The following is a 24,163-nucleotide window of genomic DNA, read 5'->3' as shown; positions in this document are numbered from 1 at the left end:
CTCCACTCCTGGAAGTCAGGAGTCACCATTCCCTCATGACGCAGGAACATTCCCATTTCAAATGCATGATATGAACTGAGACTATGTAGTAAAATCAGTTTACAGCAAACACCTACTCTTGTATTCAAAAAAATCTCCAGTATTAAGTGTACAGCTGTGCAATGATATACCCACAGAGACAGTTTCTTTCTGGCCTTAAAGTCCATAATGGACAGCAAACAGACTAGAACCCCTCCTGCAAGTTCAATGTACTGTCTCCAGCCATTTAACATCAACAGGGTGGCACAACTGGAACACAGGAGGCTCCTCTAAGGAGATCACCTGCTATTTTCTCCTAGCTGGTACCACTACACAAACATTTAGACTACTCTTTCCTACTGGGGAAACTGTGGTAAACAACAGAAGTAGTCAGCAGGAATTCTGCAACTGTGTTACATTTTGTTTAGAACTAGGCCAATCTGTGGGTGAGCTGCAGAAGCCCTGGCTAAACACACAAACTCCAAACTGAAGAGTGAACACACATTTCCAAGCAATAACTTATTCATTTATCTTTGACTTGAATTTCTCTACATACCACACAGAGTCAAGAGGCCGAGACAGTCAGTTCCTCAGAAGCTTTATTTTCATTCAAGCTACAGAAATAAAAGTAGTACCTTCCAATTTCCCATTATACTTTCTGCGTATTTGTATGGCTCAGGGTGAGATGCACTAGGATAACTACCCTGTACATACAGAGGAAGATAAGGCTCAAAAACTAGCTTTACTTCAAAGAATGCCAAACCTTACCTATGAGGTTGGCTCCATTTCCTCAATAACATTAATAGGCACAACATAAGGAAAAAAGATTAATCTAAACTATCTATTGTAAGCAAAATCCAATAAATCATTACAGAAAGTCATCCAAAGAAACCTTTTAGAAGTAACAAAACAGTTGTTTTCTACTTTGAAAAAAATAGAAAAAATAGATGAGTCATTTTTGCTTTATATATGATATATTCACACACATACTTTCAAGTATCATTTCCACTGTTATCATACTTACATGGCTAGAGATAAAAAAAGTGAAAATCCCATAAGCAGATTATGCCAAAGAAGTCACACAGTCTTTATCTGGGTTTAACACCTGGAATTCTCCATGGTATCAGTAACCAAAAAAGCAGTGACTAGATTCAGTGTAATTTTTCCCTTCATTAAACATGTTTTAGTAAGGCTTGAAAAGTATCAGAATTTAGAAAACTGGAGATGGGAAAAGCACAGTCATAAACCCCACAAAATCACAGCTAAGCTTGTCACATGGTCAGTACTAGCAGGGAATAAAAAAAACCTGATTTATGTTTGGTTAGCAGGCTAACTGATACCAACCCACTGACTTCAGCTAGGATGTTTTTACATTTAAGGCATCACACAAAATAACAAGTTAATGCTAAGAAGCATAACAACCATCATGTGCTCAGCCACAACTCACATTTAGCTCTGGACATCACAACCTGCTTTATTTCAAAACAGGAAGGCTAGTATGGCATCCCATAGTCTTTTGGGAAAGTGCCAGGCAGCCACCAGCCAAAAGCAGAAGTGACTATGGTTTTTAAGTACTGGGAAGGAATTTAAGTGCTTATGAAAGGCTTTGCTGCAGTGCCAGAGCTGGATACCTGAAAACAAATTCTGGTGGAATACAAAACTTTAAGAGCTGTAAGGCAGAAAGTCTGTTCAAGCAGCTAGTGACAAGTGTCCTACAAAGAGATCAAAATGCTAAGTCAAGATTTAACAGCTTCTGGAGTTTTGAAATGATGACAGAAAGGTCCAGCAGGTGCATTCAATAGCAAGGAACAGGACTGGTTCCACACTGCTTGCTAATTTGCTCTGCAATCCTGCTCTCCCAGTCTAGTTTGAGTAGACAGGTATGAAATGTCCCAAAATAAAACCAGTATAAAGAATATCCTTACTGGTGATGTCATTTTCATTTATCTGTTTCTTGTCCAATATGAAAAGGCACAAATTCTGCATAAAAAAAATTTTTGTAAGACCTAACTACAACCTACTCAAAAAATGTTTGCAGAAACTACTGACTGTCCTTAAGAGGGCAAAGTCATCTAAAAGTTATCTGCTAGGCAGCTTGAAAGCTCTATGGGTTTTACTATTAAGCTCAACTATTTGGTTTAGTACTTCAGTGCAGGATATTCTTAAAATCTAGCTTTAAAACCATCAGGCTCAGACTCAAAAGTAAAGCTTCTTGAAAACAAGGGAGGTCACATATATCAAAGGAAAGATCTATATCACTACTAGGCTGAAATCCGATGGTTTTTTGCTTTTCTAAGGGTCCCATGGAGTCCAGAATATTTTTTCCAAGCATTTTTGTAGGAAAAGATACCATTAGGTAGGATGGAAGTTTTGAGCTCAGTCCAAGCTTTGCTAAAAGCTACAATCCCAAGCTCCCAGAATTCAGGTAACATTAGAAATTAAGTTTCCTGAGCTAGAGACAGTCTGAAACACAAGACAGAGACAGTGCAGCAGGACAAACAAAAAGCAACAGTGAAAAGCATTGCATAGCCTGAGACTTAACAGTATACCCAGAAGCTGTTAATTCACAAATACTTCTCATCTGTTACCCCTTCTTCCCAGGCAAAATATTTTGGCACATTTTTACACCTCTTTGAACACAGCAAGTTTCTGCTTTCTTTCCCTGCTCTGCTGGTTTCATACCATATAAAACCACTTCTGAACAGATGCTTCAGATATTACGTCTTTAGTCTTCTCAGGCTTACTAAAACCACACATTGACAATGACTATCCATTTAGCTGGAAATTTAATGACATTGAATATTTTGTACCAAAACTAGATACTTAAGTTTTAAACATTTACTCCTTTTTCCTCTTAAGAGCCTGTGGCTGTTTTATTAATACGCAGAATTAAGAGCTCTCAGCTTTCTCCCACAGTATAATACAAACTACGCCATCATCAGAAGGAGATACTATAGTGTGCAGCACAAAGTGACTTGCAAGTTGGAGAAAACTACGTTCATGGTCACTTGCTGCTTCTAGCAACAAATTAAAGGCATAAGTTATATATTTGATGAAGCAAGTATGTAATTTATTTTTCACTCAAGTCTTCTAGAAAATTAGCAATTGTTATCTGAGCAGTGAAGAGCCTCAAACCAATCTACTCGAAGCTTTCTTATTACAGTACAAGTCAGTTAGCTGCTTAAATAGGCTCAGGCTTTAAAACCTGAGACTATGCCAAAAAACCCATCAGTCACTTCTAAATGAACAAAATGCTGCTATGCTGAACAATATTCCAGTCAGTCCTGTAGAGAAATTAAACAAAAACAATACTACATACTTCTCACAGCACTCAGATTAATCTCAATGCTCTTTATAAGAGGGCAGCACTACCTATGTTTTTGAATTACACTCATTTTAGGGAGCCTTGCCCCAGTGCTCCCAAATTACACGCACACACATAGACAATCTAATGTTGTTACTCAGGAATCTGATTCATCTTTACCTTCCATGCATGCAAGCATTACTGGTTTATTCAGAAATATCAAAGCCTTTATAAACACAATTGAGCTTGTGGCTGATAGAGGAAAATAGTTTAGAGAAATTTAGTTCAAAAAGCTTACTTTAATTGCAAAGATGATTAGCTGAAGCAGTAAGCTGGAAAACAGGCAGGGACTGCCATATTCTACTATGAATGGTCCTATTAAACAAATCCAGCCTGCTTTGTATGCCTGCAAAATCAGGGCAAGCAACCAGTTTCACCAGAAACCAGCACACGAACAGCCTAATAGCGCTCTCAACATCGAGCAGCTATCCTGATTAATGACCAATACTGAAGGCATAGATAGTATCATTAGATACAGATGCCTGCCATGTTTCTATTAGACATAATGATCTGGAAGTCAATGTAATACCTTTTTGATATAGTTTGATAGCTATTTATGACATACATTTCTTATAAAATGTACAAGAAAGTGTTCAAGTCTATCTTAACATACAGAAACACTCCAGTGCCTTAATCAGGCAGATTTAAAAGCCTGATTCAACTGAAGCTTCACTGCCACAGTGACTAAACTTGCTTTAAGGAGTTAACACAAAGATCAAAACCCCAATAGGCATCTGCCTTTTAAGTTTAACTGAAGAAAGGCTACATAGCCCTGGCAAGATCTTAAAGTACATCATACACTAAAAAAATTAGAAGTTAGCAATAAAGCATTGATTCTGCTGCATGCTCTGCTTTTAAAGAGTGGAAAGAAAAAGCCTCTCACATTGTGCTCAAAAGAAGTTAACTCAATGGCCTTCAAAATTTCCCCCCAATCCTGAAGTCAAGCAAGCTTACAGCTCCCACAGCAACTTCCAGGCCAATGAGTGTTTCATTTCATTGTAAGACATACACAATAGCAGACTATCTAGATCCTCATATACTTTTATTTTGTAGCCACATCTCTAGTGCGCTTTACTTGTACTTCATACAGGAATTATATATTTAAAAGTTAAGCGCTTTTAGTGTAGTCCCTACCTGAAATTAGCTGGCTTTCTATGTACTCTTGAAATTTCTGGTTGGCACAAACCCAAGTCAAAAGAGAAAGCAAACCACGATCAGACCAACCACTAAGAAAAACCAGTAGCCACATCAATATAATTTCACTTTGATTTAGGGTGCTATCTAATAGAGTTATTTAAAGTTGCAACAGACTATAGCTCCAGACTTTATCTTTCTTGGAAGACACTACAATAGAAGCCACAGTAGAGACTGCCTTGTCACAAGAGGTACAAATACTTGCTGTATAGATGGAGAAATAAAAGGACAAATCTAGTTGTCTAAAAGACAATTCACTGTACACATTTTATTTACAGTTTTGTACACTGTCTTAATATGAATGGGACCGCTTTTCTACTTGAGCCATTTTAACCAAAGCAAAATAACCTAAGTAATACAAAGTGTTAAAATACAGCATAAGATACAAAAACAGACATACTATTTCTAGTAAGGAATGTAAATTATGGTGTTACATTAAAAAAATCCACAATTATGTTTAGGAAATCACACAAACAGATCACCGATTTGACTGAAATGCATAAATTTGTAGCAAAGCTCTGATGTTACAAAAAACCAAAAAATTACCAAAGAATGCACAAAATTAATGTTTATTCCACCTTTGTCATATTCCCAATTCTTCACCAAATGTTACATGAGCAAAAACAACTGAAATCAAAGTATCACTAATGTTATCAAATAGGGAAAACAAATAAATTAATCTAGCAGCCATCAGCATAGGTTACAGCAAAGATGATGCTGTATAAAAAAATTGCTAGAAAACTGTATGCACCATACTCTTTTCCAAACCAGCAAAATGTTACTGCATACAATGCAAATGTAAAACAGAGTAATTTCCTGCAGTACAGAAATGCAACTTCTTTTCTGAATACTGTGGATAAACAATTTTTCTTTTGTAATAGTAACATTTCTACCAAGCTATTACAGAGTGGGCCAGGAAAACATTTATGGATTCAGGGGATGAAGTGTACTAAAACTCTGATTGGTAATGGTTACTTCAACCAAAATAGAAAAAATTGAACACAGAAGTACAAGACAAAGGCGAATGAGACTTCTCACAAATCTTAGCAACACTTAGATGGAAATCAAATTTAAATGTAGTCCACTCTGCTTTTGAAGAGGCTTTGGTTCAGCTCCCAAATCTCGATTGCTTGACGCAGTCTCCTATGAAAGAATACTCAGAAGGTGTCTTCTTAAACAACAAACCTATTTTTAGTGGTGGAGCCGCTCTTAGTAGCTGTGTCTGCATGGGACTGGTAACCAATCACTATCTTTGGAGGAAGTCCTAATCTTTCCTTGTATACTCTCCTGGAGAAAAGAAATAGAACAGTTTAAGCAAAGGAAGGAGTTAGTAACAGGGCACCTGCTTTTAAGATCTCCTGACACAGTCATGAAAAAAATGGTTGCCTGTTTAAAAACAATTTCTCAGGTATGAACAAAGAACTTCAAACAGATTTTTCTGGTTTATTGCATCTAAAAATCAGTTTATAGTTCTGTATGAACAATGACTTACCATACAAAATAGCTCTTGCCAAAAAAAATTAACAGGCCTACATAAACATAGAACACAGGGATTCTACTGCATTCACATGAGTATCATTAATATCAACAAGCTGTATTCCCATATATAGAAACAAAACCACCATGGAGAAGTCATGGTCCATGACTGCAGAACTACTAAAATGTTATCTAAAGTCACCTGAACCAAATAAACCAGCAATCCCGTGGAAGACTCAGTTTTTCTCAGCACACATCTCAGCTGCACAAACCTGCTGTCTTTTCTTTAACTAATGATAGAAAGCAGGCATCCATTTCCCCTATTCATTACTGGTACTGGTCATGGACAGCTACACCATAGGAACGTTAAGAGAAGTCAGCTTAAGGCATAAGATCCAAGAGGAAGAAGCTGCAGTACCAGCCTTACACCAACACATTGTGTTCCTTAGCACAGAGTGAAATGCAAGCCACTAATGTGCACTAGACTGTAAGCTCTTAACTAAACCACAGAAGAAGCTTGTTCAACTGCAGATTGTTAACAAAACTACATTTTATTAAACTTACCCTAGTCATATGGAGCAGTTTACAGGACTAGAGCTTACCTCTATTTTAACTGTTAAATAAAAGCCTGATGTATTGTCTTTGGAGTTATGGCAACATGACAGCAGGCAGTCAACACAGCTTACCTTAGTCACATGTCAGTTCACAAAATCCTGAGGGTTTTTTTACAGTTCTCTAATGGAGTCATCTTAGTTCCTTAGTTAAGGGTCAACACCATTCTAAAAATGCTCTCTGATGCCTACTAAGTTTGACGTCAGGTTACTCTCTACTAGCAGAAGATGTGTACCACAGTTCTGTTTATTGTTAAACACTTACCTTCCAAATCTAAACATGACTGTATAATACAGTTGTTAGTATAAGGCAGACCCCACCAGATTCTTAAAGGCCCAAATGAGGAATGTGTCAAGAGAGTCAGTGAAAGTCCAGTAAATGAAAATGTTAGCAAGCTACTATGCCTGACTTAAAAGTTTGGCCTAAAACAGATGTGCTAAAATGGGAAGATAAATATTTTCATTGGCTTGCATAGGTTAAGTGGCCTACAGTGACTGAATTTAACAGCAAGTTTGAAGCATCAATACTACAGCATAAGAAATCCACTAACTTTAGCAATACCTGCTAAACAGCAAGCACAACATGCATTTTCCATAGTATGGACTCATAACAACACGAGATGACTACTGTTGCTTACTGGAATGAAGATTACATGCTATTACACATGTCAAATAATCCATGAAGTTCAGCATTATTTTCTTTGATTTATATTTAAACAGACAAAACAGTAGGAAAACATCTGTAGAGTTTCACAGCATATCACTGTCCAGCTTCTCAAATATAAGGACATCCTTGTGAGTTTAAAATTTACAGCATGTTTCCTCCTAGTTGTGAGCATTACTTTCCTGAGAAAAATCTTATCAATGCTCTACTGTTACTGGCTACACACCTTTGCAAACTGGTGTGCTGCAACAGAATCTACACTATGGGTATTGATTACAATGCCTCATTGTAAAATGAAAAACTTCTGCCAAGATTTGTGTTCAATTCTTTATTATTTCTAAACTACAGTGTAGGTAGTGCAGCAGTACAAAGAAGTTACTAACATAAGCCCATACAAAAAAACTATAAAATAATGCCAATAATTTGGCACCAAGTTACTGAAACCTAGGATACAGCTCTGCACAGCTTACCTTTGCCTGAAGTACATTCTCTATCAAATTCACTGGCTTTATATGCATTGTTACATTTCACGTATTCAAGACAATCACATTACTTACCCTATATGCGTAACAGCATCCCTGTTTTCACATTCAGTTGTCCATATTGCTATTTTATCACCCTTAGTTCTAACATTAACAACAGCACCACATACATCATCACTGTAGTCATCAAACGACTCCCCAATAAGGCACAGCAGCTACAAAACAAAGATTAACCATTAAAAGTGGCAGTTCAAAGTCAGAATCCTGCTTCATAGGCAAACATTCAATGTACACAAAGGACTGCAGAATACTACATTTTATTGTTTGTAGCCACTAGCCATACAGCAATAATTTTCTGTTCTTTATAGTATCTTCTCGAAGCTCCAAATGTTACAAGTGAACATAAACTCAGTTGTAGTAGGGTATTGTTCTCCTGTTTTGTGTTGGCCATCTCTCCTCCTGTCCCAGCAGAGGCAAGTTCTGAAACAGCTGATCACTCATACAGTGTTGACTCCCATTCCCATCCTCCCAATCCAAGATCAGGTAAGAATTAAAGGAATTTAGTCTTCTTTCTAAAGTATGTTTAACACTGACAAACCTGAAATGGTAGGTCTTGACATTATCTAGGAAGAATCTGTGAAGAACTAATTAGGAAGCATGTCAGCTATGTCAGGTCTAACTCTAATTCTGAAGTGTATCAATTCAGAGGCAAACCAGACTGCAACTTACATGAAGAGTGCTATCTAATGAAGCACCACTTCTTATCAACACATTCAGGAAGCTCAGAGTTCCCACAGACTCTAAAGTGGGAATTGGTCATCCTGAACAGTGTGTAATGCAAGTGCAACAATCCAAGTAACTCAAGATTCTTCCCCCACAGATTTCTGATGGTGAAGCTGGGAATTGACAGAGGTGGCATACTCCAGTTCAGGAACATCAGACTGAGTTAGGTCACATCCCTGAACAACATACTAACTGAAACTACTTGAAATCTTCAGATTGCAACTTGTAAAACAACCGTCAGATATTCAAAACTGAGAATTTCTTGTGGTTAAGACAGACTCATCTAGTCCATGCTGAATTAGAAATCCTTCTGCACACTGAAGTATTAATCTCTAAACAGACACTTGTTTACTTCACTTGCACAGTATGTTTAATACACCGCCATTAAATTAATTTTCCAGAATCACTTCTAACATTTGGAAATTCAACACACTTGCAACTTTTTGAACAAAGTAGGTCTTTGAGTATCCACAAGAGTTGCAAGGGCTGACTTCATTAAGGAAATACAAGAAGGACAAAGTGTCCTACTGAATAAATCAGGTATAACTACACAAACCTTAAATGTTACACCCAAATGCAGGCTACACACATTCACTGAGTAACAAAACCCATAAATTTTTAAGTTTAAACCACACAAAAACATTCAAAATACTGATGAACACCTTAGCACATATACAAGCAAAGACAACTACCATGCTCAATGAATACTAATCAAGTACATTCTTCTATGAATGCTGCACAAAGTCCTCTCAAACAAAGTTTAGTTTACAGTTAAGAATGGTAAAGTTCATGATGTTACAATAAAAATTTGTTCTAAAGTGGGATGATAAAGGAGGCAGCTATGATTTCTATAGGAGAAAGTTGGTTACAAATAATTAGTGGAATTAGAATTGACAAGAGTTATTTTAGAGCACATATCCCTGTGGCTTGGGTATTTGGGCTCTGTGCCATTGCTTGCTGCTGAACAAAACAGAGCTCTCTAGCCTTATGTCTACATTGACTAGACATGTTTTCAATCCATATATAATAGCTATTAAGAATCAGAAGGACTCATACAGGCATTTAGGTGGAGCGGCCAAATGCAGAGAGCAAGACATTCAGTTACTTACATGACCTAGTAGTATAATGCTCACAAACCCCTTGAAATCACTACTACAGTGACTAGAAAGATTTTAACAGCTCAGGTGTTTTGGACACCTTTACTGTGATCCTGAAGGCCATTTCTCCCTTTCAGAGGTGCAAAATACTTCTTGCCTCTCACACAAGCAGAGAAAAGAGGTCAGGTATTTGTAAGACTGCTCTGCATTCTACTGTCTGCAATCCATGTCCCTAAAACCCAGATCACATTGAACTGTTCTAGGCTATCCTGAGTCAGTTCCTAGACAGTGCAGTTGTATCCTTTACTACAACACATTTACTGCTACCCACATAATGTCTAGAAGTACATTTACCATTAAAAAAAAAAAATCTATTCCAAGGGGATAACAGCAATGGAAAAAAGTATTTTTGTAGTGTACATACAGGAAGATTGTGCAATTACTTGCCTATCCCAGTGTTAAGATAAGCACAGAAGGAACAAAAATAAATCTGAAACTCCCTTGTTTCAGCAAGACTAAAACCTGAAAACTATTCACTTTAAGAGTATGGTACAAATAACTTGTTACATTTAAGCAGTTAAATTTGGGAGTGACACTCAAGTATTATTTTCCCACTAGCTCGACAGCATTTCCATACATTCCACAGGAAAAGGTTAATCTGTCCTGTAGAATTATCTCTACTGCTGTCCATTACAAGAAAGTATTCAAACTACAACTACACTAAGCATCACTAATAAAAAATCATGTATCCAATACCGTCTGTCAATAAAAATTTACAGGACACTGTGCTGCAGGAAGTTAGAAGTCTAGTGTGGTGCACAAAGGTCAAACCAGTTAAAACATTAAATATAAATATTAAACAGAAATGCAAGATTCTTCAGTTGCAACTTGTAAGGCCATAGTGCTTACTGTCTCTAGCCAGAAGCGATCAAGGTCACTTCGTCTCTGCTGTTTGTTTAGTGTAATTAGCCATCGTCCTCCTCGCTTGTTTTTTTCATCTTCCCACATGGGTTCAATCCCATCCTGCAAAGAACAGCCATAAATTAAATCAGACTTGATCTGTATTTTTCCTGAAGAATAACCAAAAGGCCAGTGATAACTGAAACAGCAACTTAAGAAAAAGGTGTATAGTTCAAGATACATACCAGTCCAGGAATACTGTCCCCCTACCAATACCAAAGCCCCAAAACAGCTTATTCATTAGAGAAAGTGCACTTTCTCTAATTAATTTTTATTTCTACAGAAAAATCACAGCTCAGGAAAAAAGTCTTGGCTATACAACATTACATTAAAAAAGGTGGGAACGGTTGAAGTCAACTATCCACTTTGCCCCATATGAAACCAGATAAAATTAGCAGCTACATTCTGGAGCCCTTATTTTCAGTCTTGGACCCAGTGCAACACTGACCAAGTGCTACACTTATGCAGAAGGATTCCTTCACTGAAGCAGACACCCTTGGCAGTCTCAGTGACTCCCTGCACACACAAGGTGAGAATAAGAGGATTTTAATTGTCAAGGCCACAAAAATCAGCACACCATTTAAAAGCAAGTTGCATTCTGATTCATGCTTTATCAATGGCCCTGCACTGAATTAAATGACTCTGGATGTGCTGATCCAGCAAAGCTGCTAGCTGCTACTCCCATATCCACCAGCCACACTGCACCTCAGAAAAGTCAGTCATTAAAAAGGCAGGCAACTGCCTAGACGGAGAAATTCAGTTAAGAACTGTCTATTAAGAGAGCTGCTTTTCAAAACTCTGGCTGCAAACTAAGTGTTCAACACACAGGATGGAGTGGTGTCAGCTCACTTTAAATTTAAACACCCTCACTGGCAGCTGCAGAGCTCAAACTACTTCATCACCTTTAAGAGGCACTCTTAGTAGGTCACAATTGAAGGACAACAGCAAGAGACTGCTCAGAAGCCTGCAACAGTTCCCAATGCTGTACCCGTTCCATGTATTTAAATAATTAAGGTATTACTGTTTGATAATAAGCAAACAGAATAGACACACATACTTAAAACACAAATTCAGGATTCATGCAAAAAAACGCAAGAATGATCCATTGATATCCTAGCCTCTGAGGGGCCTACAGCTTCTTAAAATTTACTAGTAAGGTTTCTCAGTCACCTAAATTATTGTCACCTTCCCAAACCAAAGCATCACCACCTCTTCACTACCTACAACTGCTGGAGTTTACAAACTATGTACACAGACTACTGAAGAGGCCCAGTCAGTACTTATGTTTTATAAGCAAAGGACGAACCAGGCACCAGTACTTAGGGCATTATTTAGCTATCTGAATCAAGAAAGGAAGCGGTACATTAGAAGCACTTTGGGAAAGGTTAGGATTTAATTTACAGCTCCAGTTCAGATCTCTACTACAGCCCAGGATTTCATGTACACTTTCTCATCAGCATTTCCTATTCACCAGTCTGAAGACTTCCTCAGCACGCTTTAAGTGTCAGTGTTGGGTACAATTTTCTATTAATAATACAGCACTTAACTGGTGGTATAAAAATTATAGAATCATCCGGTGCTATAAAATTTAATTATAGAATCATCTGGCTAGTAGTGCTCAAAGAATACTGGAGAACATTGCAGCCTCCCACAGAACTTGGACTTTTTAACTCATTTCTTGTCACACCAAATGACAGAGCTGGAAGATCTTTCATATCAAAATTACTGAGACAAGTATTTGCACAAAGCTCAAACATAGAAAAAAGACAAACACAGCAACAGATTAAAATGTACTGTCTGTGAAGTGTGTTAAAGTATGTGCATTTTCAGAACTAGTGACAGCCTGATTTTCAGAGGACATGTGCCCTAAAAAAATTAACACCTTTAGGACGTTCCCAGCCATATTCCTAAATATCTGAAGTGAAATATTTGGACAGTGTCTTGCTTAGTCAGGAAACCATCCACCAACATCCATAACTGAAGAAAAAAGGTTAGCAAGCATACCTTAAAGAGCGAGTAGTCACAACCAGGCATTAAATTACTAGAGAGCTGGATATGGTTGTATAAACTATTGGAGGGAAAAAAGCAGGATTAAAAACTAATTATTGTTTTAATGTACAAAATTCTTAAATAATTTAAGAACATATGACTGAATAAAATACAAAAATTAAAAATCATTAAAGTTATTTCAGAATCAACCATATTTCCTAACTATTTTTCAGCAGTCTAAAAGCATTAGGTTTAAAATGTTCTGGGTAATTCAGAAAAAAAAAAAAAAAAAAAAAAAGGAGTACACACTATCCCCTGCTCTAGCAAGCAAATGCTTTCTTTTCCTGCACTGTTAAGGTCAGACTTCAGAAAGAGGCCTGCACATATCACAATAACCTGTTCAAAACCAACTAACATTCAGGCATGGTTCAGCACCAAAAAGAAAATTAACTACTGTAATGTTCTAACAATTAGAAATCAGGTACAGGAATTTCCAAAGCCAGTTACAGATTTATCAGCTTCCTTAAAGTTTACCTTAATCTTAGTATTTTCTCCCCAGAACACCACACCTATTTCCCACTCCCCACACAGTGGAGCTTCAAGTGCTTGTGACTGATTTTGTACCTTGATTGCAGACATCCAGATTGTACACTTTTAATTACCCAGACCACCTTGGTTATAAGAGCTCAAAAACTTACCCTTAACCAAATTTAGTAGGGAGCTTCAAACACTTTAGCCTCCCATTACATACAGCAAGACTGCAAACTACTGTTCATCCAACAATTAGTGACCCCCACAGAAGAAATGCAAAAAGCTGGTTACAAGCACAGAATCCTATTCCCCTCCTACCAACAACTGCACTGATAAAGACTTGTTCAACATTTTTAGCATCTTTATTTCTTCCCTGTTGGAATGGGTCACTGATAGGTCTCATTATTCCACTTAAACACACCATCACTCCCTTACTGATCACAGCCAAAAGAAGGCATGCAACCTTAAGAACCCTACCACTCAATGTAGCACATAACACTAAGAAGGATAAAAATGCATGATGCATTTTCTTTACCCTCAGTCTTATGCCACTTGTCATTTCCTCCATATTTCATCATTATGGCAGACAATCTTCCAAGTAAGCCACCTGAATTTGACTGAAGTGCTTGGAAAGCACAGGCCTACCTTCAAAGGCTTTGTTCTTGATGTTTGAACCTAACTGCTTTCACAGACCTTCAATTTAGAATGAAGGCAGTTTCTTCTGTAACCTCTAATGAACTTTCAAGGATGTGCTCCAGATTCAGCCACTCTTGCACATGTGAAGTGAGCCAGCTGTCTTGAGAATTTAATCAGCTAGCAAAATTTGGGACTGAGGGAGTGACAATTAGTTGGCTCCAAAAACTTAAAATCTCATGTTACTGTGAGATAGGTACTGCACAAATACAATTTTCTACATATCACATAAATATAAGTAGTGTTGCAGTGTTGACAGCAAGACAATGTGCATTTAAAGTATGAAAAACTACTCCAATCACATTTTCTTCAAAGGTTACATTCTACCACATTCTGAAGAATGGGGTAGACCTCACCTTCAATTTTGAAAATATTTCATATTACACCTAAAAGTTCACATTTAATGAAGTACTTTATTTTTTTGACTTTGGCATAAGCTTTGCCAACATAAGCCAGGATTACGACAGACTGAAAAAAATCTTTACTTACGCCCAAAAATCTTCAACAGTATCAAACTTTGAGATAAGACGAAGATTTGCTTGCCAAGTTTTGCTCTTGTCATTTTTAAAAAACCAGAGTGCCCATCTAAAGGAAAACAAAGGAAAATAATAACATCTAGAAATTATATGAAAAAAATTCATTTCTGATATTGTAATATCCAAACTAATTGCAAACCTTGAGAGATTATTAGCATGGAAGTAAGTTTTCATCAGTTAGATACAAAATAAACTCAGTTCTCAAATCCAGATGTTTGCAGATCAACAATATTTGTGTTACCATTACAAAAATCATGGCAGACTTCATTAATCAGTTTAGGTAAATATTTCAAATAGTTTTGAATCGTTTCTAAGACTCTAAACCCCTAAGCCTCAGATGTTTCTCCTTGCTGCCACTGCTAAACTACAATCCCCTACCACAAATAACTGATTATGTCCTAAACCAACACCAACTATCTAAACTAAGAGCACAGCTCCCTTTCCAGTAATTTCCTTGTAAAGGTTACAAAAGCTAATTATATCACTCCAAAGCTATACATGACAAGGAAGTTTCCCAAGCACACACATCCTAGGAGAACATAAATTTTAAAAGGGAAGCTGCTTTAAGTTTACTAATGGCAACAATCTTTAAAAAGCCAATTGCTGTGACTTTTTACGTCTATATACATGAAGACACAACTAAATGAAAAGTTTTCCATCCAATTTTATTCATCATTCTCTGTTGGTTACAAATCTCAACACATATAAATCGAACCTTTACACACAGATGCTTTTTAGATAAAAGCATCAGTTAAAATGCTGAAATAAGATACCTGATGAGGCATTTAACAAAACAGGCTTATTTTTCATTTCGATAGTTGCAGCAGTGTTGAAATCACTCAGGTTAACACTCTACCTTCTCACAGCTGAGTACTTTAAATCACCAGGTGTCAATCTACTGTTTTGAGACCCTTCCTGACTTTTCAAACCTTGTTTTAAAAGTTTACTATTTTCCAGTAATAGCCCCACTACCACTTGTAAAGGAGGGCCAGGACCAGTTTAAAAGGGTTTACAGGAAAAAGAGGAAGGATAGAATTTGAAAGACAAGGGAAAATGGGATGCACACAGCATAGCGCTACAGTGCAGAGTGGTTTTCCACACTTACTCAAAACTTAGAAAGAGTAAGGTGGCATTTGGTAAAAAGTCCACTTTGGAGCAGCACTCACCTACCAACACTAAGCACTTGACATCAGCTCACTTGGAGAAAATTACTTCCTAGAAGCTCTTTTTGAAGTATATGTATTCTGCTGGAGTCACTTTTGGGCACATTTAAAGGAAGTCAACCTGTAAGCTTATAGTATCTTTATTGCAGAAAGGAGGCTCAAGTCAAGGTTTTCAAGTGCAAAGCTTCTTGGTAAGCCCTCACTGTCTCTACAGCTCAGTAAAAAGCCAAGTAGTAGCTTTTAAGACATACGTGGTTTTGCACACTGAACACAGAATTTAGTAAGAGGGCTTTAGTTTTTCAGTAACTTTTCTTAACTGTAATTTTTAACTATTGCTCTTGTTTTTCTTGTTAAACAAGAAAATTTAAGTGCCCTACAGTTTTTTTTTCCTCTTAGTGACACACTGGTACAAATCTGCACTTTACAGGGTTTCTTCTGCTGTGCTTCCTACATATAAGGAAAACAGTATTACTGTAGACAGCAGCCACTCATGATCCAAGTCTAGTAAGCTCTATGGCTTATTAACAGCTTTCACTGCTTTCAGTTCCAAATTGAAGTAAAACACATGGTAATATACAGAGAAGTGAGACTGATAAGGAAGACTGAGAAGTCTTTGCCTTAACTGCCCAAGTACAAGGCAGAATGGAAGGTTTACCAGTTCTGCCTGGCAGCAACTTCATCTCAGTCTCTTAAAACACATCAGACAAAAGCAACGAAAGGTATGCTTGCCTCCAACTAAAAGGGAAACCATGCTCTTCCCAATTACTTGGCTGCATCATTAAAATTTGCAAAGATTTTCAGCTTCTGTAACAATACTATGTGAAAATGCTCAAAATTACAACAGGGTCAGATTATATTTCCTCTGCAACCTCACTGCAAATATCTTCAAAAAAAAAATGAGAACTCTCATAATGCTGCTACAAAACATAAGGAAAACTAGAGACCTGTAAAGCCATAGGCATTCTTCTATCTGGTAAAAAACACATTCATGCTTCTGTACTATTTACCTGTTCTGTAGTGGATGCTTAATATACTGTTCAGGGCTGGCAACCTCCTGGCTAGGTGCTGGCTCAGTTTTCTCCTCTTCTGAAGGCTGAGGGTTGGGAGTGGTTTCCTGTTTGAAGAAAGGACTTATTAATACATTCCTTCTCAATTTTTACTGAAGTAATTTAGCTCTTTGAAGTAACTTTAAGAAGGCTGAAGGTAATTCATCTTGGATTAGGGACCCAAATCACATCATGGAACCACAATCTGCATCCCTTTATTCTTCAACATCTGAACAGGTCCTGTAATAAATACTAACTGCAGGAATTTATATTCTGCTGTTCAGTGATTTGCTTCCTGTCATGCTTCCAGAATAATTTAACATACTTGTCTTATCTTGAAACAGTTGAGAGTTATTTGAGAAAAATACAATAAACTGTTTCTAGAATATGCACATCTAAAAGTTAATTTTCAGAATAATCATTTTGGAAGGAATTTTTTAGTCAGTTTCTGACAAAGCATCATTGGAAGCAGATGTACAGGACCTATTTATTTAGAAAAATCTGTTAGTACGAGTAGGAGACATGACTACAGTTCTCAGGTCTGAAATCAGCTGTTACAATCAGCTAGAAACCAAACTGCCAGGTAGTTGTCTCTATTTGCAACATCACTACTTATAAAGCTTCAGACACCAAAGAGCAGAATTTAAACACATATTAGTTCTAAAATATCAAACAAATAAACGTGATTATACATGTTTACCACAGATCAGACTGATTCCAAATTTATTTTTTTTTTTCAAATCTCTAGAGACAGTGCTAGAGATGTCAAACACACTTTAACCCAAAGTGGTGCAAGAATTTATTTCCTTTGCATGCAAACCCCCTCAAGCTTGTAATTTGGTTCAAGAAGCCACCGGTTCAGGTTTGATATTGTAATGCCATTCCTTCAAACCAGGAAACAAAGCTTTATTGTGAGGCCAAGAGTCCCTGCCAGTTAGCACCATCTCTCCCTAATCTGCAACCCGTGCTAGATAGAATGAGAGACAAGGAGTGACAACTATAGCTCATTCCCTACAGCCAACACAAAAATGCCTTTGCAGCTGACCCTGTGAAAGAAAAAGAACTTCAGCAATATAAAAAAAATGCTAACTACAGCAGACCCAAAGACTAGACATTCCTAAATGCAGCAATACAAAAGCAGTACTTTAAAAAAAATTAATTTAAAGCTTGTGGTTTTAAGAGAACAAAGCAGTGTAGGGGTGGATTAAGTAATGGTAAATCATGTAATTAATGGAATAGTTTACTCCAGACTTCCACATTACTCAGTTTATCATTACCAAAACTGCTAAAAAGTGGAACATATTTGAAACATAAACACTGTTTAACCTTCACACTCCCAGCTGGCAAACTCTTCTGATAACACCTAAAGATCTGTCTTAACAGGTATTTTCTTTTCATTATCAATATATTTGGCATTATTAAGCATATGTTTTACTTCAGAGAAGTTACACTTATGCCTGAAAATAATGAAGCATGCTTCAGTTTAACAGCTCACCTAGAAAAAAAATCTCAGTTCAAAAGCTAATTTACATAATGTTTAAGGATGCTTTCATATGCTCCAACATTCACAGTGAAAAGACTGAAATGGGAAGGTCTAACAGGGGCAGTGACAACTAGACTAGTGCTTTGATTTACACAGTACAAGGTGCAGGTAGTACAATTTCCTGCTTCTTAATAAAACAAAATGCTTTCTGAAGATTCCCTAATGGGAACATCACCAAACCTACAGAAGCAGTGTTGAACAATCTGTCAAATCTCCTCCAGTGTAATACTATAAAAAGCTAAACAGATCTTCAAAGAACTTAGTGCATGCTTCAAATTCTATCTAGAATAAAATTTCTACTGTTAACTCCATTTATTTTTAAGTTGATGGTATCAAATAAAAAAAAAAAAAAAAAAAAAAGATGGTCAGCACACAAAGGGTGTAAAATACACCAAAGCAGCATTTCAATATTTCATCCTCCATGTTATTGTTTGTATTATACTACAAAAAGTCAAGTACAGACAACAGCAATTTAAGTGTTGCCCTTTCAGGGGCTTCTAATTAGAAGAGTCAGAAATACTACATGTGCAAATACAATGAGCTTCCAAGAAAAATCCTGTTGGTATTTTGGAAGTAAACTAAGCACTATGTTTTGTGATAAATCTTGCTTTCATTCACAACACTATATATTAGATGTCTCAAATACACAGTTGATTTACAAATACTATTATACTGAAGATTTTTACAAATAGACTCGCTCTTGACAAATGTAGAGTACCTTGCAAAAATAATTTCAGTTAATAATCTCATTCATGTTTGCTCAAAAAGCTTTCAATATACAAAGAGCTAGTCAGAGTCTCCCTGGTCAGTATGCCAAAACTATATTAACTGGAAGAATCTATACAAAGCTACTGAGCACATGCAGGGCTATGCCATTTCATAACTTCTAATACAAGACAACATCAAAGCTTTAAAGGTAGCATCTCCAAACAATTTAAAAAACGCAATGAGCCTCAATACCTGCCCAGCATACCAATGGTCACCCTTCATATAACTATGCAAAAATCAATTTCTGGACAAATAGAAGACATCTGACTCAGCACAAACATTTTAGTTAAGCTGCCACAATAACAAGTCCCTTTTGAAAGCTACCTAGCATTAATTAAACCCAGACTAACCATTATTTCAAGCTTCTGTCCGAAGCAATACATGGCAACTCACCTCCAAGGCCCAGTTAACTACGATCCTGACCCAGGATGATGACACTCCCCTCAAACTAACCCAGCCAGAAGAGATTTTTTTTTCAGCAGTAGGCTGCCCATCAAGGATAGGTACAGCTGTACACACCAAGTTATACCTGGAAAAAGGTGCAAAGTTGGAAGCAGAGCTTATTACTGCAGAACAGTTTTCTGGCTGACTCAGAAGCCTAATGCAGCTTGTTTTCACTACCTCTGATTTCCCACTGCTATTAGGGAAAACAGAAAAAGGACCATTTTAATTTTTGGCTGGTTAATCATATCTCCTATTTCCTCTTATCTTACCTTTATCTCACTGTTCTGACTGCCAAGCTAAAGTATTTGTATACCAAAGCACGTTTCATTATTAGTCAAATACAAAGTTAAGTTCACTAATTGGCATTCAAAGTCCATGCCTTGTATCCAACCTCTTCCCAGCTACTGAAATTCTACCCCAACCACAAGCATGCAGGTTTTAAAAGATTCTATAAATACAACATGAAGGCTATATTGTCCACATTTCACCAATTCACACCTTCACATCTTGCAATTACCACACTATTAACTTACTGAAGTTAGACTGTCTCCCCCAGCAGACTGGGAGATTTCTGGACCAAATTTAAAATCCTTTACAATACTTAACTATTGTTCATAACTAATGGATTCTTTAACCTACAATTGTCTTTGCATCTACTATTAAACTAGGCTACCATTGGGTTTGCTCCTTTTAAAATAAATGTAATAAAATACGGTAGTATTACCAGATAAACTGGAAAGCTTCATATGGCCAATCCTACTCTTCATACACAAGACAGCACATAATTAAAAGTGACATTTATTCACTACCCACATGGGTTTTGATGGAGGAATCAGCTTGCAAAAAGTCCATGAAACATATCCCTACTCAGCATTTAATGACTGTGCATACCTGCACATTACTTGGATTCTGACACTTGCAAATTTAATTGGTGTTATTTATTCTTTCTCCACAGCACATTATGACCAACATATCAAAGGAAGGTGTGTGTGTGTGTGTGTCACCAGGACAGGAAACAAACACCACTTACAGTAAAAACTGCTTAATCAGGTTTGTCTATTGAAGAGAACAACTAGCTTGACTAGGTTTCACCAAGTGTTTCCAGGTGCTGCCCAGACTACATTCACATCATCTAATTGTCTACAGAAGTTGTTTTGGAAGTCCAGCTGAGAGTGTGCAACACGTCTCAAAAGGATATAACCTAGTACATCCTTGTACTACATGTTTTCTTCGTGGAAGTTAAGAGAATTAATTAGTGGAAGAGGCTTCCAAAGTTTCCTTGCATTAAGCCAAAATAAGTTACATTTCACCCTGCTTAGGGTTTCCAACAGAATGAGAAAAATCACACATCCCAGTTATCAGATGTCTAGGGAAAAAGTACGTCAACAACCTCTTGGTCCTTATGCTTCTTGCAAATAACTGCTACTACACTACAGTTAGGATAACAATTCACAAGGCACAAAATCAAAAGCTATTTAAAAATATTCTGAAAAAAAGGATTTAAACCCAACCACAAGCAAGTATTACATGCTGTAGGAAAGCAAACCATGTGATGCTCCAATATGCAGCTGAGGAATGAATACATAGAAGCAATCATATGTAGTATGTGCAATACCAACTGGAAGAGAGGTAACACCAATAGCCACCTGTTACCAATTAAACAGTGTTAAATATCTTTCCAGACACCAGGACAGCGAAACCTTCTAGGCATGACATAACAAGGCCTAATACAGAGCAACTATCTTAACTACATAAATTATTACTTAGAACACCACAGATTTTTAAAAAGGCAGTCACTACTCAAACACAAACACGGGACATCATTTTAACTGAGTCACATGCCACCAAATTAGAACTGAAGTGCAACACACATACAAGAGGACAGGAACAAAAGACTGAAGCAGAAGAGATACACAGTTCATGCAGGGTCAGAAGGGCACACTTTTTTCTAGGAAACATGATCAAGTTTTAAAAGATACAAAGAATACTCACAGTCCTTTTGACCTCTGAAAAATGGGTTACATACACTTGAAAGTACCCATTGGATTTTCAACATTCAATTCACCACCTTATGACTAGAATTAGCAATCAAGTTACAACATATATCAAAATACTTCAGTATTTTTTTTCCTAGCTGCCTAAGAGGGCTGCCCTTGTGCTACATCTCACCCCAACCTGTACTCTGCTGCTGCCTTTGCTACTGGAAAACAAAATCTACCCACGGGATAAGATGACTTTCTACATCTAACATTGTTAGTTCTATGGCATCAAAGAAAATAAAAACTTCCCAAAACTGCTGAGAACAGTTCGGATGACTCAAGGGAATAAACCCCTCTAATCTCCCCACACACTTCTACACAACAGACATAAAAGTACTTCAAATTACTGTGAGTATACTGACCCACTTGTACAACCAAGCACAGAATTTTACATCAACTGAAAAATTAAGGTACATTCAATCTTCAGAAAATAATTTAAAACAAAATTGTCTAATGTATGGACGCTCAAGAGGTCAATCTTCAACCGAAAAGATCAAGTACTGGACATAGTACTGGTAATCCCTATTACTGTAAAGCATGTAATGTACACAAGCTGCTTTGATAAACCACAATGAACATGAGAAACCGATCACTATTAAAAAAAATTATTCATTTAAACAACTGCTCTGCACATTTAGGAAAAAGACTTTTAAACAGTTAAAATTTTTCTGCCTTACACCCACTATGTAAGAAATCAGGGACAAGTGCCACTTTCATGCAGCTAACAGAACACTGATACTACACAGCACACTTAAATCTGTAGATCACACTCTCAGTACCTTCATAATGTGAATGTTTTAAAGAGGAACAGGTTTTCAGACTTTCAAAAAAATTAGTGCTTTAAGTTCCTAAGTTAAAATTAATCCCTAAACTTAGTTCAACCTTGACTTTAGAATACTTCAAAAGTGAAAAACAGATCTGTTTGGGGAAAAAGTCACGTTAATTCACTTTTAAACTATCTTTCACAATGCAGGCTCTCCACCAATATCCCTTAATTCTCCCTCTATTCCCTCAAAATTCACACCAGGAGAGTCACATTTTCCTCATTGACATTTCCCATGTACCTCCACACCTGTGGGCCATATCACTAAATGAAACAACTCAGTCTCATATGCTATTTTTACACATTACTTTGAAATAAGCTTGACATTTTATACACTGTGCAAAATGTAATTTTTTAAAATTGTTTTCTGAAAAATGTTTATCTCAAAATTTCCAAGTTGTCCAACATCATCCTCCTCTTAGAAGCTGCTTTGTATTCAGTCAAATATGTAATTTACAATTTAAGTTTGATGGACATTCTCAATTATTAAACAGCATGCAAAAGACATTTATCTTGTATCATTTCAGAAAAATGCAATGAGCAAGCAACTGTGTTCACAATACTACAGCTGAATACTGTACCAATTTCAACCATAGCAAGCCACTGACTACATTACAGCAAAAATACCTAGTAATAAAAGTCTGAAGTTGAACATTGCCTGCACTTAATTTACATACTGTCAATAATACAAATGAAATACCTTCCAGCCCACACTGAATTTAAGCAGCTATTTTGAGCTTTCCAGAATTTCAAGGCCCTACACTACATTTGTAACCCCTTGAGGTAATACTGTTTCATTTAAAGAAAGTTTTGAGTTCTACCTCTTGATGATTAGCAGTTTAAACAAGCATTTTTCAAATTATATGTAACTGAAGTTTCACCCAGGGATCTTAAAATGCAGAGTTAAATTCACAGGAAGTGCATTTGCACTAGTGTAACAATAATTGTCATGAAGCAAAATTAAAATAACCATGATGCCCATTTCCAATTTGAACAAGGATGGATCAGATTCACACATGTACGTTACTTCCACACAATTTACACACACCTAGAACTTACAGGCTTTGTGTGGCTGCATTTTAAAGTCACCTTCGGTAAACTACTGTTTACTGAAGCATTACTATTGGTTTTGTTGTGGACTTTGTGGACTTTTGCACAGTCTTATCTGATCACACCTAATTCTCAAAGGCTGCAATGGGAACACACTCTATTAGGGCACATCTCTGCATATTCTCAAATAAATCTAGATTAGTCTTAAAAGACAAAAAAATCTGGATAGCTCAAGAAAAACAGCATTTTAACCTGTCAGTGTCGCAGAGGCTTAAATTTCCCCTGCAGTGGAGAAGACCCCTGTGCAAGAGGTCTGTATTTACTCAGAATAATCCTGTTTAGCAACTTCCATGGGACTTAAGTTTCAATATTCCTAAAGTTTCAAACATTTTTTCCAGCCTCTCAACAAGACTTAAAATGTACATTACATTTAAGAGCATGGACATACTAAAAACATCACTAATTTTAGTAGGAGCCTATGTTAAAAAAAAAAAAAAGACACATTCAGTCGTGTTTTGTATTACCTGAGACATTTTCATACTAGGGAAGCATCACAGATGACATCTCTACAAACCCAGGTCCAGACTTTGGAGCTCAGCAACAGAATGGCTTCCCTACGATCAAGAGGAAATCCAATCCCTAACCACACATACAATTAAATTGTTCAATTGAAAAGCATGTAGTATTTCTGCAACATTAAGAATCTATGACCTCAGTCACTACACAAGTCTAAGATTAGACAGAAGACAGATTCACTTAAAAAGGACAATAAAAAGTTTAATTCTTTAAATTAATGCAAGCATAACTGATATTTTGTTTCCTGAAGTCAAACATACTTCAACTATGGCCGAACATTCAACAGCAGCACTAAACTTCTGTGAGCATTGCC

The 24,163-nt window shown here is 36.8% G+C and overlaps 1 protein-coding gene across 1 annotated transcript; it reads right to left on the bottom strand.

Moving 5' to 3' along the window:
• Positions 1–600: 600 nt before the first annotated feature.
• On the bottom strand, positions 601–23,822 carry EIF4E (eukaryotic translation initiation factor 4E). The gene is made up of 7 exons (XM_026847660.1): positions 23,799–23,822; positions 16,569–16,675; positions 14,352–14,447; positions 12,654–12,717; positions 10,599–10,712; positions 7,885–8,024; positions 601–5,863 (listed from the first exon to the last, which is right to left on the bottom strand). The coding sequence occupies exons 1-7, from the start codon at positions 23,811–23,813 to the stop codon at positions 5,749–5,751; spliced, it is 651 nt and encodes a 216-aa protein (XP_026703461.1). The 5' UTR covers positions 23,814–23,822; the 3' UTR covers positions 601–5,748.
• Positions 23,823–24,163: the final 341 nt, after the last annotated feature.

Source organism: Athene cunicularia, assembly GCF_003259725.1.
Source record: "Athene cunicularia isolate RWA chromosome 4 unlocalized genomic scaffold, athCun1 chr4_part2, whole genome shotgun sequence".
In the NCBI taxonomy this organism is placed as follows: Eukaryota; Metazoa; Chordata; class Aves; order Strigiformes; family Strigidae; genus Athene; species Athene cunicularia.
Note: the sequence above shows the minus strand (reverse complement) of the source record. Positions and strands in the feature narration are given on the sequence as shown.